The sequence below is a fragment of the Carex rostrata genome, chromosome 33 (genome assembly GCF_964058835.1).
Source record: "Carex rostrata chromosome 33, lpCarRost1.2, whole genome shotgun sequence".
Taxonomy (NCBI): Eukaryota; Viridiplantae; Streptophyta; class Magnoliopsida; order Poales; family Cyperaceae; genus Carex; species Carex rostrata.
The window spans coordinates 2,604,984-2,618,782 of record NC_135950.1 but is presented as its reverse complement, the minus strand read 5'-3'; the positions used below and the strand labels follow the sequence as shown (position 1 = coordinate 2,618,782).

Below are 13,799 nucleotides of genomic sequence, written 5' to 3'. Positions count from 1 at the left end.
GATAAGAGTGATATAATTAGAGAGAGATAACAAATATAATGACTTTCTATAATCTTGGGTGAATCTTTACGCACTGTTCTGCTCTTTGTATAGAGGATACATCAGTATACAAATACTGGTATATATACGCTATTGTTTTCTGTTACAATCAATGCTAACTACTTTTCTGTTACAACTAAACTATTGCTAACTGTCTAACAACACTGATTATTGCATGTACCTAGGAATATTTTTTGTACTTATTCTTATCAACAGTACTTAATTAATTAAGACGCGTTGTTCAAATAAATGCTTGTGAGACTGTACAATATTTTGAAGCTCATTAATTAATTGTGACAAAAACCACTTATTCAAGGAAGATGTTTCCGTACGGTATAATGACTATTTCCCTATACCATTTTCATTAAGCTTTCAAGTAAAATTTCATTATTTTTTTTTATTTGTTCCAAACAATTATTAGAAGTATGGTAACATATATGTATTGTTGCTAGGATATAATTCACAAGTACTATAAAAATTGAGACAAATTAATTAAAATTAAGTATCTGTATAACACACAAAGGTTCTAATATATTGATTTGATTATTTTTCAAAAAATATAGACAGATGATTAATTTAACCTAATTTGATACATAAGAAGTAATTCATTCCTATAAAATTTAAAGCCAAAAATCAATAACTATTGTAAATGAATTTGTATCATTGATTTTATATCATCATTTGATATTATATATATAAAATAAAAATAAAAATTATATTTCGTTGTCTTTCATAACTAGAATCGGATGGCAGTTATATATACCATTCTCAAAAAAAATAAATGGTAACAGGTTAATTTTAATTCTCTCTCTCATATCCTACTTTGCTTATATATACCCACACACCTCTACCAATTTTAGCATACTACTCCAAGCACACTTGGACTTAGTAATTAGAACCTAAGAAGATATGGGTCAAATGGTTGACTATGACTGCTTTCCTACCATCGAAAAATGCTCTTCAAATGGTCGAGAAAATCAGACGGTGGTTGCGAACATGAACGAGACGCTGCTCCGTGATCGTAGTTTATTTCCGTACTTTGCGCTGGTGGCATTCGAGGCTGGTGGTGTCCTTCGTCTCCTCTTTCTGCTTCTTCTATCTCCAATAGCAGGTTTACTGTACTGCTTCGTCTCTGAGGCTTCCGGTATCCGAGTAGGTCATTACATGTCATTTATAATTTTTCTGATGCATTTGTTTCCATAGACTAAACAGAATTCTCATTGTTCCTTCACTTCATCAAGAAAAGTTTTATATATGGTAAAATTTGCTTAAAACATAACTAATTGTAGATTGTTATGTCTATCATCTTATAAGATTTTCTGGATATTGTGTGAACAAAAGAAAGGAAAGGAGGTGCATTATTCTTCCAATATAACATTAAAAAAAAACCATATAATTAATAAGTTTATCTGATTACTAGTCTCCTATGATGTGACTACTTTTTGAGACTTTTATTTTGCTTAGTATTCATTTTGTTTCCAGTTTAGCTTTTGATGTAGTACTATCTCTCCTTGTATGCTTTTATGTTTGTTGATGATGACTTGATGTATGACTTTTCATATTTGATTTTGGTACCTATTTTAGGTACCATATCAGGTATGCTTTGATTTCTATGAAATCGGTGGTAATACCACTATTTTTCAAAAAAAATAAGTTTATCTTATTTTGTATGTGTAATTAATTATTTTTCAAGGAAATTGTAATTAAGGTGTATTTCATTCTACAAAATTTTTAAAAAAGGTGCTCATATTTGCTACGGTTGTCGGTATGCGAGTAACTAAAGTGGAGTCTGTAGCACGAGCCGTGCTTCCAAAATTCTACGCCACAGATATCAACCCAGAGACATGGCATGTGTTCTCAGCCTTTGGCCGGCGTTGTGTGATCACAGTGAACCCTAGAATCATGGTGGAGCCCTTCCTAAAGGAGTACTTAGGGGTAGACACTGTCATAGGTACGGAAATTTGTACGTGGCGAGATCGGGCCACTGGACTTGTTTCTAGGTCAGGAGTGCTTGTCGAAAAGAACAAGGCAGATGCACTGAGGAAATCGTTCGGAGAAAAGATGCCGGATATCGGTTTGGGCAGCCGGGAAACAGATTATCCATTCATGAAGCTGTGTCAGGTTTGCCTCCTTGTGTTCTACCTAGCTATACTTGTGTTTCTTGTTTATTATTGTTGATTCTAATTAATTGAACTGTTCTTGTCACCTTTACAAGTCATAACTTGTAAGCACAAACAACATTTATTATATTCTTCATTCTCTCTAACAATAATTGTACATAATTAATTTATTGGTGAAACCACCGTTCCATAGGAAATTCAAGAAAATTCTAGCAAACACACAATTAAATTTGAATAATATTACTTAATTAATTTATAAAAAAATTTACAGGAAGCGTATATAGTCCCTCAGAAGAATGTGGAACCCCTAAATAGGCAACAGCTTCCAAAACCAATAGTTTTCCATGATGGTCGACTTGTTGCGAAGCCGACACACCTAACTGCACTGCTCATCATCCTCTGGATCCCAGTTGGTTTTATCATAGCATGTTTGCGTGTATCTGCCGCTTCACTTCTTCCCATGCCATGGCTTAGCACTGTCTCGGCGGTCCTTGGAGTGCGTGTAACTGTCAAGGGTACCCCGCCGCCACCAGCTCAGCACTCGAAAAACCAATCTGGTGTTCTCTTCGTCTGTTCTCATCGGACATTGCTTGATCCAATATTCTTGTCTGTAGCATTAGGCCGTCCTATAGCTGCTGTCACTTATTCGTTGTCTCGTTTGTCTGAGTTCCTGTCACCAATCAAGACTGTTAGGTTGACACGTGATCGATCGAAAGATGCAGCTATGATCAAGGAGTTGCTTAGAAACGGGGATCTTGTGATCTGCCCTGAAGGGACTACATGCCGCGAACCATTTTTGTTGAGGTAACTTTGCAAAGTCAGGGTTAATTAATAAGGTTGAAATATTAATTACAACTTATTCACATATATTAATAATTTTTTTCTTATTTGTTAAAACAAGATTTTCGTCATTGTTTGCGGAGCTAACTAACGAGATTGTACCAGTGGCAATCGAGAATCGCATGACTATGTTCCATGGTACAACGGCAACAGGATGGAAAGGAATGGACCCGTTCTACTTCTTAATGAACCCGAGCCCCATTTATGAAGGGACCTTCTTGAACAAGTTAACAACAGAGTTGACATGCAGCGGTGGCAAGTCGAGCCATGAAGTGGCGAACTACATTCAAAGAATTATTGCGTCCACCTTATCATATGAGTGCACCACCTTAACAAGAAAGGACAAGTACAGAGCTCTTGCAGGGAATGATGGGGCTTTGGCTTCTAAGCCCAATTAAGGTTGCAAAGAGAAATATATATCATGGGTTGCTAAAATTTCTAGCCATGCCGACACAAGTGTTGCAAAGATGTGAAAACTACTGTAACATATTTCAGAATTTTCTTTACTAGTTTGGGTTCTTCAAAACCTTCTCAACATATTGGACTAATAATAGCCTCCACGGATAAATAAATAAACAAATAAAATAGCTGGATTCAGAAGCTATGTGCTTAATTATGTCATTTTATTATTATTGTTATTATTATTATTGTTATTATTATTGTTATTATTGTCAAAATATTAGAGAGTATAAACACAGCACTCCTAAGAAACTCCCTTCCCTCCCATGTTTTATTTTCATATAAATTTTGTGTTACAAAGAGATAATATTACAGAAGGAAGCCATAGCCTATATAGGAGAAATATCATACCTATAACTTAGAAAAAAATAAACTAGATATTTAGTTGCCTATTCTTGCTCTATGATACAGACTAGATTCTTTCCTTCTATCTTGTATCATTGTAAGTAGTAAATAAATAAAAGATACAATTTAGATTCTTTCCAACATGCCCAACAGATATGGTAACACATCCTCCAACAGATTTGCGCCTCAAATTAGGAACCAGCTGGCTTGAGTTGTTTATTTCACAATTATTGTTATTGTTATTGTTATTTTGGAATAAACAATTGAGACCCATTGCCATTTTTAAACCTTTTGTTAGAATGTAAGGCATAGCTACCAAATTAAGTACCAAGGATTAGGGGGTGTCAATGGGTACGATATGGGTAAGGTGGAAGTATTTTCATACCTATACCCATTAAGAATTGATCTTATGCATACTCTATCTATATCCATTAAGAGTTGGTCTTATCCTACTTTACCTTATCCATACCCGCTAAGATTAGCAGGTAACGAAACAGTAGCGGAACGAATAATACTAATAACTATTCCATCAAATAAACTAAAAAAATTCAGCCTCAAGTGTTTTACAAATTCTATTTTACTAATACAAAGATCACTTGTGATATTTGAAATAGGAAGTCAAATTTTGACGACGGTTGAAGGAGGAAGTTACAGGCCTACAACTACGCAATATTCAAGACTGGTTGAAGTGGAAGGAGGAAGGTGATTGAATTAAAAAGCCAGGTTCACAACAGAGAGAAAATTGAAGAGGGAATGAAAGCCAGACTGTACTTCGGTACAGATTATTTTCATTTTCATAATTGAGGAACAAGTCAACAACGACGAAGAAGGAAAAAAAAATGTATTATCAAGTTCATCATGGATATAACGATGGAAAGAAAAGTAATTAAATATATATTTATATCTATATATAATTTTATTTTATATAATTATCTGTTATCCAACTGGTATGAAATAGTTTTTACCCGTATGCATACCCGTTTAGTTAAAAAAAAACTTTACACATATCCATACCTAATAGACTATTAAATAAATTTTTTTTTTTTACCCATACTCGTCTTATTGAATATAATATGGGTAGAGTAAACAGTTAAAAGGGTCACTGACACCCTACCAAGGATTTACAACACTATCTACAATTTGGTAATGATTGGCATGCCAGATAACATCAATTACAATCTTACTAATTAATTAACTCAAATTATAATCTTCCTCTTTGTTTTTTTTTTTTTTATGAAAACTTATTGGCAGATGCTGCCAGGAACCCAAATTATAATCAAGACGGTCATTATCAATTGTGAATTTAATTGATTTCAGTGGTGCAAATATAGACAATGGCTAATCTTTACTGCATGTGGAGCTTTGATGTTTTAGATCATAAAATATGTGTTGACCAAAATTAATTAACATATTATTTTTACTCATGGTAATAAGGTGCAAGTATAAGAGAATTTATTGGGTCCGAAACAGGACGTACTCCTGATCCATCGTGTACGGTTAAGACTAAACCGAATTCATCTCTGATCGGGTCGAAAAATTATGGTATAAAATACTAAAATTATGTTTCTACAAAATTTTTGAGAAAATTATTTGAATGGTCGAATCCCTAAGCTAAGGCAATTAGTAATATATATATATATATATAGGCTGTGGCTAATTTGCTGCCGGTAGCATTTCTGCCGGCGGTGCTGCCGCCTTTTTTTATTTTGTGATGTCCAAACAACAAATCCAAACCGTTAGATGTTTAATCTATATTATAATCTACTTGGAGACCAAATTTTACATTTTTTTGGAATTTTTTTACTATTTATTAAGCTAGTTTGAAAAACGCTGATTTCAATGCTGCAGAAATTTACTGAAAACAGCGGTTTTGAAACTAGCTTAATAAATAGTAAAAAAATTCCAAAAAATGTAAAATTTGGTCTCCAAGTAGATTATAATATAGATTAAACATCTAACGGGTTGGATTTGTTGTTTGGACATCACAAAATAAAACAAAGGCGGCAGCACCTTCGGCTAAAATGCTGCCGGCAGCAAATTAGCCGGACCCTATATATATAGGAATCTGACATTGTGGGCCCCAGTGGCCATTCTCAAATGGGCCTCCATGATCAGCAATGTGACCCACACTCGCAATTAGGGCTGCAAACGAATTGAACTTACCCTAGTTTGAGTTTGAATTTGAATAAGATTCAAACTGAACTGGTTTGATTTGTTTCAGAACGAACTAATTTCGAACCGAATTAATTGTAAACTACAAAATTTTCAAATCTAAGTCAATTGAATTAGGAACTACAAATTTTTTTGGCATCTCTAGTTATACCGGTAGTTTATGCATTACTTTTCTTCTCACGGAACAAAACTCACACGGTTTCCTTTTACCTTTTATGAATTCACACTGATGAATTATTGGCCAACTTAAGATTTACTTACCTTTTACGTTGCTGGATTGGTTAAAATGTCGGTATGGACCTAGTCAAATGGAACTTATTTCATTATTAATTTATTACGCTGCTAAAACATTTTCCTATTATAAGTTACCATTATGTTAACAATTTTGAGCACTGATATAAGTTTAGTTCCTGCATTATTAAAAAAATTGATGGTTGAATCCATTAGTTGCATTATTTGAGATTCGAACCTAAATAGTTCGTGAACCAATTCCGAACAAATTATACCCAGTTTGAGTTTGATTTAAATAAGATTCGAATCAAATTGATTTAATTTGTTTCAGAACAAACTAATTTCGAATCGAATTAATTATGAACTTTTTTTCGAATCAAACTCAAATCGAATCACCAACTACCAACTTTTTGAGCAGCCCTACTCGCAATTGACATGCTATATATAATCTATTTTGACAAATTACGGTTTCACCGTCCATACAGAAGAGAAAAAGATGTTAAGGTTATTAGTTATTACTTTTGACTTTTAGTCAACCTGTTCATTCAAAGGAATACAAACCAAGAGCGGGAAGAGTGGGTCCCACCTGAGACTAACTGTGCGGTACAATTGAGAAATTAGTGCATGGGCAGATCAGTCATAAGACTCAATCGTAACCTACCTGGTTCGTAACCGCACTTGCAAGTTGGCCATATGGTATTTACCATCTACAACTGTTCTTACAACACCACATATCTGATAGTGATAGGAGCTGCTTATATTAGTCTTGGTGTACGTATTCCACCTAGTCTGAGTAAGAATGTGGTGCTTAAAATGCACGACAGTCGTTACCCTGCAAAACGGCCCCTCTAAATGCCACTGGCGGGCTCGTCTCTGATGTTTCGTTGATTATAATTGTTCTCGTACACCAAAGCTGATACATTGATGCTTTTGAGCTCTGGTTCACTTGAACCTGGCGTATTGAATTATTTCTGTAGTTCAATTGAGGGAAACCAAATGCTCTTTCTGCACCAATTTGTTTCAATACGGGAGTTGAGAGCGTGTAGCGGGTATCTATTGAAAGAAATTCGTATTCAATATAATAATTGCTTTGTAGAGAAGGATATAGACGATCAGAAAAATTTCAGTCCTAGTAGGCGAGTGGGGACCACATTCTGTTAGAAGCTTTTTGCTTCGAAAAAATTTCTTCATTAAAAAAAAAACAAAGAAAAATACACTGGCGGTCTCCTTCAAAATGAGCATGCTTCCTCCTCACTTCCTTATAAAAGCCCTCATTATTTCTTCCCCATTTCTCGCCTCTATTTCTCTCTCTGTTTATCTTGCTCTTTCTCCCTCTCTCTATTTCAATCTCTCTCTCCTCGGAGCATTGATACATTCTGTCTAAGGTGAGCAAACAGTGAATCAGGAACTTACTTTAGGCTAATCAGATTTCAATTCATAGTTTTTAACGTTTTGCAACTTGATCAGGCTGTGCTGTGTTCATCCTTCAATTTGTTTTCGTAATGAAATGAGATTTTGCATTTGATCCATTGTTCTTCTGAATTAGAGTTTTTGATGATTGATTTAATCCTTTTATAGTTGCTTTGATTAACGATTTTACTATCAAAAGGTTGGGATTGTTTTTTAGGCATAAAGATCGATGAAGACAACTGAGAAAGGTGTGAGATTTGAGCTGGTAACTTCTAGCTCATGTACCAGTACTGGTACAGTGGAGCAGGAACGTTACCATGCTCTGTCAATGAACAAATGTGCTTGTACTGAGATCTTTGAGCCTAGGGTTTCTTTAGAGCAAGGGTGTTGCTTTAACTCTGAGTTGTAAGTTATTAGAACATTTGCACTGTAGCCTTTTTAATAATCTTTTCATGAAAAGAAAAAAAATCTCAGTAAGGTTATCCCCCCTTCTTCTGAACTCGAGTCAATCAATGAGCTCATAGCTGGGCATTATACATGCCGATCTTGAAACTGAAGTGATTAGAGATGATTTTTTTGTGATTTCCAATATATTTTCAAGTATTTTCGCAAAATTTGTCTTAGAATGAGCATAACTTGTCTATTTATCTGAGCAAGACTACCTTGAGTTTAGCTGAATGAACTAATTGTTACTGTGTTGAACTTGATTTGCTGTAAGCTTAGTATAGTTGTCTGAGTTACTCTTAAGTGTTTTCCAACAACTTGATTGACTTTTTTTTCATCCTTTTCAGAGAGAAAACAGAGAAGAAGCTAGAGTAAAATTGACAATGCAGAGCGAGTTGATCAGCTCAGTCAATGGCGATCCCTTCAGATCTACCATTGAGTCACTGCCATACCCCTATCTGGAGCAAACACCGCTTTCCTCTCTCCATCTCCCATCTAACAGTGGGGATCTGTTCTACTCCTACAATTCCTCCCCTTTCTCCCCTTCCTCTCTCTCACTTTCCCCATTTCCAGTCCCTACAAATGGTGGCGTTGATCCTGCTGCCACAGAAAATGGCCTCTACATTGCTCGCCTTGCTCTCCAATACCAGGATATCGTTGACAGGTAACCGTGATATTCTAATTTTGAGTTCTTTCAAGTTGGAATTTAGTAGGTTTGTTAGCAAGGCTAGCTGTAGTGTTGTTTTATGTATTGCCTTAAGTATTATAACCATGTTGTGTTCATTGTGCTATGATTGAATTACTTATCTTTCGTTCTATTAATGATTTAACTCAAAGGCATGCATGCCGATTGCATTTGTTATATTACATAAAAAGAGGAATTGATTAATATAATTATTAAGTTTTTGCTCGAATTAAGATCTTTGCATTTACTGCTCTTTTGATTGCTACAGTAACTTGTTCTCCTTATTTCTGTGAGATTACGATTGAAACTGAAAGTATACCCAAATTATACTGTTGAAATAAAAATGAAAACAAGTTGATGTGGAGTAATTTTACTTAGATTATGATTATTCCTCTTTTTCTCTATTGTTTCTATATCGGGTTTAAACCCGATTATTGTTGGCAGTCAACACATGATAATTTGGTTTGGGTTGCCTTTGAGTTGAAGTCAGCTTGATTTCTTGCCGAGTTTCCTTTTTGTCTAAACTATATCATTTTGCCAGATTATGATGTTAAAATTATTTTTGATAGTCAATCATTTCTTTTTTTAATTATGCATGGTTGACTTTGAAAATGGTGAGATTGATTTAAACGTTAATACAATGCTCAAATGAATTATAAAGGAGTTTGGTACTAATTGATATTAAAGGAACTTCTATTTTCAAATTTTCCCTTATCGGATCTGAACTCAAAATTTTTCCCCTCAACCACATCACTTTTTTGTTGTGTGGTACTGGTTTGCAAGACCTTGTATACCAGTGTTATATATTTTGTTTATAAAGCATTTTGGATTTTTGGTAATTGCTGATACAAAGTCCATGAACTGAATTGTCAATTATTTTCAAATTTTATAATGTCTTATCTTTATAAATTTCAAACATGTGGTAAATACTTCTTGTCAGCGGGGCTTAAAGACAAGTTTGTATAACTTGTAGTGATGGATTTGGCTGAAATCAAAATTGTAAAATGGGGAAATAAACGGTTGGGTCTGCGGGAGTAGTTAAAAAATAAACTAAAAATAGTATAATTTAAATTATATTTTCAAGTAGATGAGAAAGTTCCCTTGTAATAAGGCTTATACACTTCTGTGCAAATCAGGTATGAGCGTTGCCTCTCACTCCTCCAAGAGGTGACAGAGGAAGCAGAGACACTAAGGCATGAAAATGCACACCTTCGTATGGTGAACAGTGATCTGACAAACTGTCTAGCCATGGCCTCCAACAAGCAGGTGAGTTTATTGGCCAATGAATTCAACCTTATTGGTATTGGTGCAAAGGCGGTGGCAGAGACCAGCCCAACAAGCGTGCTTCCGTTACAGCCTTTAAATGAGAACCAGCTGTTGCGCCATGCAGCTGAGAGGCGTGCTATTCTGCCCAAGAGTATATCTATTCCATCAAGTGGATATCTGAAGATGAATCGTCCGGTACCTAAAGTACGAGCAAACCAGCTTAATGATCAGACTCGTGGTACCAGCCCCATCATACCTGAATCAGTGAGTACAAAATTGAGGTTTCACCATTTTACCCTTTTCTGATTATTTTCCCTTTCTGTTTTCTCTGATATTACCAACTTACTGGTTGCAGTACCGGGTATATATAGGTACTGTTAATGGATATTTTTTGTTTCTATGACTTGTTATAATTTGAAGTTTTGAAACCTTCAAAAGGTAACAAAATAAGCTCACCTATTATCTCTCAGCTGGTAAATTCAAGTTTGCTCATAGTTAACAATGGGTTTCCAATTTTCAATTTAGTGCTTTGTGATAATTCTAACAGTTGTTGTATTGTAGCAGCAGAAGGTACTTGTGGGTCTGAGCGGCAACAAGTCTGGTGAGGAGAAAAAATTAGAAGCGCCAGTGCTGAAGGAGGTTGTCGACATGTCTTATGAATTTTTTTTATTTTGAAATTAACACAAAAATTATTAATTTGAAGGCCATTTGAGTGTATTTTGAGACAATTTTTGGGCCTTGTGAGCAACCCTATGATTTAAGCTTTACAATTCACCGAACCTACTCGCCAGCCTTTTGGGCCATTTTTGGGCCTTTTGGAACTGTTGATACATATTATGATATTATCTGTTTTTTTTTTGGGTAATTAGTATGATATTATCGACCTTATTGGGCCTTGACTACTATAGATAGCTGTATATGAAAAAAAGCCTAATCTTTTTGTATAATGTTTGTATGTATAGTATATAAAATATTTCTGACAAATAGAGCGTCGAAGAAGTTTAGACTTTCGAAAGGAATAGAAAGACTAAGAAATAATGGTAATAAAAAATGACCGAATAATATTAATTTACTTAAGACACTATATATAAATGTAACAATTGCGCCACTTCCTCTATCAATTCTTGAGGGGTTTTGTTGGTGTCTCTGAAGATACTGACACATCTTTATCTTCAAATGACAAACATTGTTACTAGTAGGGTTGTCCTTGCTTTTTTGTCATTGTCCTGCTGTAGTATGGATTCAATTGGATTTGTTCTCATTTGTGGCGCAATAACCATCATTTTATACATCTGTGCTGCAAATGGGCACTGTCCCATCATGTGGATCGTTGATTCGGCATCACAGCAACACATGATACACATGTTTGTGATGGGCCATTCTTTTTTCCTTTAAGTTATCGATGGTTAGCAGTCTGTAATTAACATAAACCGTTACTAGTCGTTTCTCCTATATAGATGGGCCGTCATTAACAATCTGACTGTTGTACGCTAAAGACAATGTGAGCATCTATGTACCTGATATTATTAGAGTTTCCTAATTTTAATTTTGTGACAGTTTCTCAAATACATCTTATTAACAAGTAAATTAGTTATATATGTTGTGTGTTCTTGAGTTTTAGATTTTGCAAAGGTTTATTAAATATTCTCACAAGGTCGATTAATTGTGATTTGAAACATTCTCAGATTAGAGAAAAGTAGAGAAGAGAGCGAGAATAAGAAAGAGATAACAAATATAATGACTTTCTATTAATCTTGGTTGAATCTTTACACACTGTTCTGCTCTTTATATAGATGATACATCAGTATATAAATACTGGTATATACGCTATTGTTTTCTGTTACAATCAATGCTAACTACTTTTCTGTTACAACTAAACTATTGCTAACTGTCTAACAACACTGATTATTGCAGGTACATAGGTATATTTTTTGTAATTATTCTTATCAACTTTACTAATTAATTAAGATGTTGTTCAAATAAATGCTTGTGAGACTGCAAGATTTTGAAGTTCATTAATTGTGACAAAAATTAACCACTTAATTGCATTATTATTTTTATTTGTGTATCTTAAGGCAGTAATAATCTTGCATGTCAGGTGTTTGAGGAAATGCTTCTGTAAGGGGGTGACGATGGAGAAAACCAACTGTGGAGAAACCAATGATGTCATCGACCGGATTACCACCCTGCCTGATGCTGTTTGAGCTCACATCCTCTCCTTCCTTAGTACTAAAGAAGCTGTGGGGACATGCAAAAGATGGGTGAGCATGCACATGGACCTTTTCTAAGCTGGCAAAAACTAATTCATATGAATTAAAATTAAAAAAAAAATTCTTTACATAATTTTATTTGTGAAAAAAATATTTATAATCTACCTGCCATTTATCTTATGCATATGTCTTTTCTTTAAAACAAAATTTATAAATTCTAAGACTTTTTCCTTCTCTGCTTAACTTTTTATTCCATACACGACCTTTCTAAGCAGACAAAAACTAATTCATATGACTTGACTACCGGCCGTAAATAAATCAGCTATTTTAACACATGTTAAAGTTAAATTAACCGGTTATTTGAATAGCATATAGTGTAAGCATATTACATTAATTCAATATGTTACTTTGACATTATCATATCATACTTTTCTTTTCCATTTAAAGGTGGGGTTTTAAGTCTTGAGTCTTCCAACTTAAATATCCATAAAATAAATTTCAGTTAGATTTCGATTTTGGGACTTTTAACATGAAAGACGCAGTCTAGTGTTACCTAAGGATGGAAATATTAAATCTTTTTTTTTTTTTTTTTAACTCTCATGCACTATGTTTCATGAATACAGATATAGGTAACGTATCGGATACGATACTGATACGGTGAATACGACAATTTAAAAAAAATTAAAGATACGATACGCATATTATATAAATTGTTTTTTTATTATTTTAATTATACTATTAATTCAACACTTATATTATATAAATTAAATATCAAAATTCCAACATAATCAATAGGATAACCCAAGTATATATTAAATATTATAGCTACCAGATTCTATCAACAAATGTGCACTAGTGTAGTGATGAAGGTGTATGGTTCTTCTGCCAAAAATCAATTTTCAACATAAACCGTTACTAGTTGTTTCTAACTCTAATTAAGAATCTAACTCTTGTACGCTCAGGACAATGTGAGAATCTACGTACCTGATATTATTAGAGTTTTCTAATTTTAATTATGTGACAGTTTCTAAGAGATGCGAAATTTCTTGTTTTAGAAACTATGTAGTAAAATTTAATTCTTATTAAAAAAATTATTTATAAACTTCATGTTGGTCAAATGATTGATTAAAATTGTTTCTCTTTTTTAATTTGTTATTGACGTAGATTTAGAAACTCTAAAATTAATTTTAGGAATGTGAGAATTAGAAACTTTAGAGACCTTAATTTTTAAAACGTGGTTAACAGTTATTTATAAACTCATTTGAGTTGTTGGAATGTAGATGCTCTAAACAATCAACAGTCTAGTTTTTATGTTAACAACGATTTGTACAAGATAGTGCTATATAATGATTTCTAAAATCAGTAATCGTATTTGCAACGGTAACGCTTGCAAATGACGTTTTTCGGACTTGTAGCAAGAGTAAACCATTGGAACAAGTCAATTTCTGTCATTGCCAATACTGGAAATTCTAGTAGTGTTTGTTGTTAACGATTTATCCGTACAAATAGAGTCATCTAAACCATGATCCTTATAAGCTAACGATTTTATAAACCGTTCCAATAGTTTCTACTCCTTGG

At 33.9% G+C, this 13,799-nt stretch overlaps 2 protein-coding genes across 2 annotated transcripts; both read left to right on the top strand.

Annotated features, from left to right (window-relative positions):
• Positions 1-923: 923 nt before the first annotated feature.
• LOC144548633 (glycerol-3-phosphate acyltransferase RAM2-like) lies at positions 924-3,593 on the top strand. Its single transcript, XM_078297347.1, has 4 exons — positions 924-1,191; positions 1,780-2,160; positions 2,431-2,963; positions 3,061-3,593. Exons 1-4 carry the CDS (start codon positions 949-951, stop codon positions 3,395-3,397), a joined length of 1,494 nt encoding a protein of 497 aa, XP_078153473.1. The 5' UTR covers positions 924-948; the 3' UTR covers positions 3,398-3,593.
• A 3,921-nt stretch (positions 3,594-7,514) lies between these two features.
• On the top strand, positions 7,515-12,215 carry LOC144548290 (zinc finger CCCH domain-containing protein 9-like). Its single transcript, XM_078296974.1, has 6 exons — positions 7,515-7,591; positions 8,408-8,724; positions 9,882-10,275; positions 10,576-10,650; positions 11,926-11,933; positions 12,110-12,215. The coding sequence occupies exons 2-6, from the start codon at positions 8,444-8,446 to the stop codon at positions 12,213-12,215; spliced, it is 864 nt and encodes a 287-aa protein (XP_078153100.1). The 5' UTR covers positions 7,515-7,591; positions 8,408-8,443.
• Positions 12,216-13,799: the final 1,584 nt, after the last annotated feature.

Excerpts from the sequence above, each read along its gene's own strand:
- LOC144548290 (XM_078296974.1), top strand. The coding sequence starts at position 8,444 with ATGCAGAGCGAGTTGATCAGCTCAGTCAATGGCGATCCCTTCAGATCT. Across the intron at positions 8,725-9,881 it reads TACCAGGATATCGTTGACAG|GTATGAGCGTTGCCTCTCAC; the intron begins GTAACCGTGATA and ends TGTGCAAATCAG. Across the intron at positions 10,276-10,575 it reads GCCCCATCATACCTGAATCA|CAGAAGGTACTTGTGGGTCT; the intron begins GTGAGTACAAAA and ends GTATTGTAGCAG.
- LOC144548633 (XM_078297347.1), top strand. The coding sequence starts at position 949 with ATGGGTCAAATGGTTGACTATGACTGCTTTCCTACCATCGAAAAATGC. Across the intron at positions 1,192-1,779 it reads CTGAGGCTTCCGGTATCCGA|GTGCTCATATTTGCTACGGT; the intron begins GTAGGTCATTAC and ends TTTTTAAAAAAG. Across the intron at positions 2,161-2,430 it reads CATTCATGAAGCTGTGTCAG|GAAGCGTATATAGTCCCTCA; the intron begins GTTTGCCTCCTT and ends AAAAATTTACAG.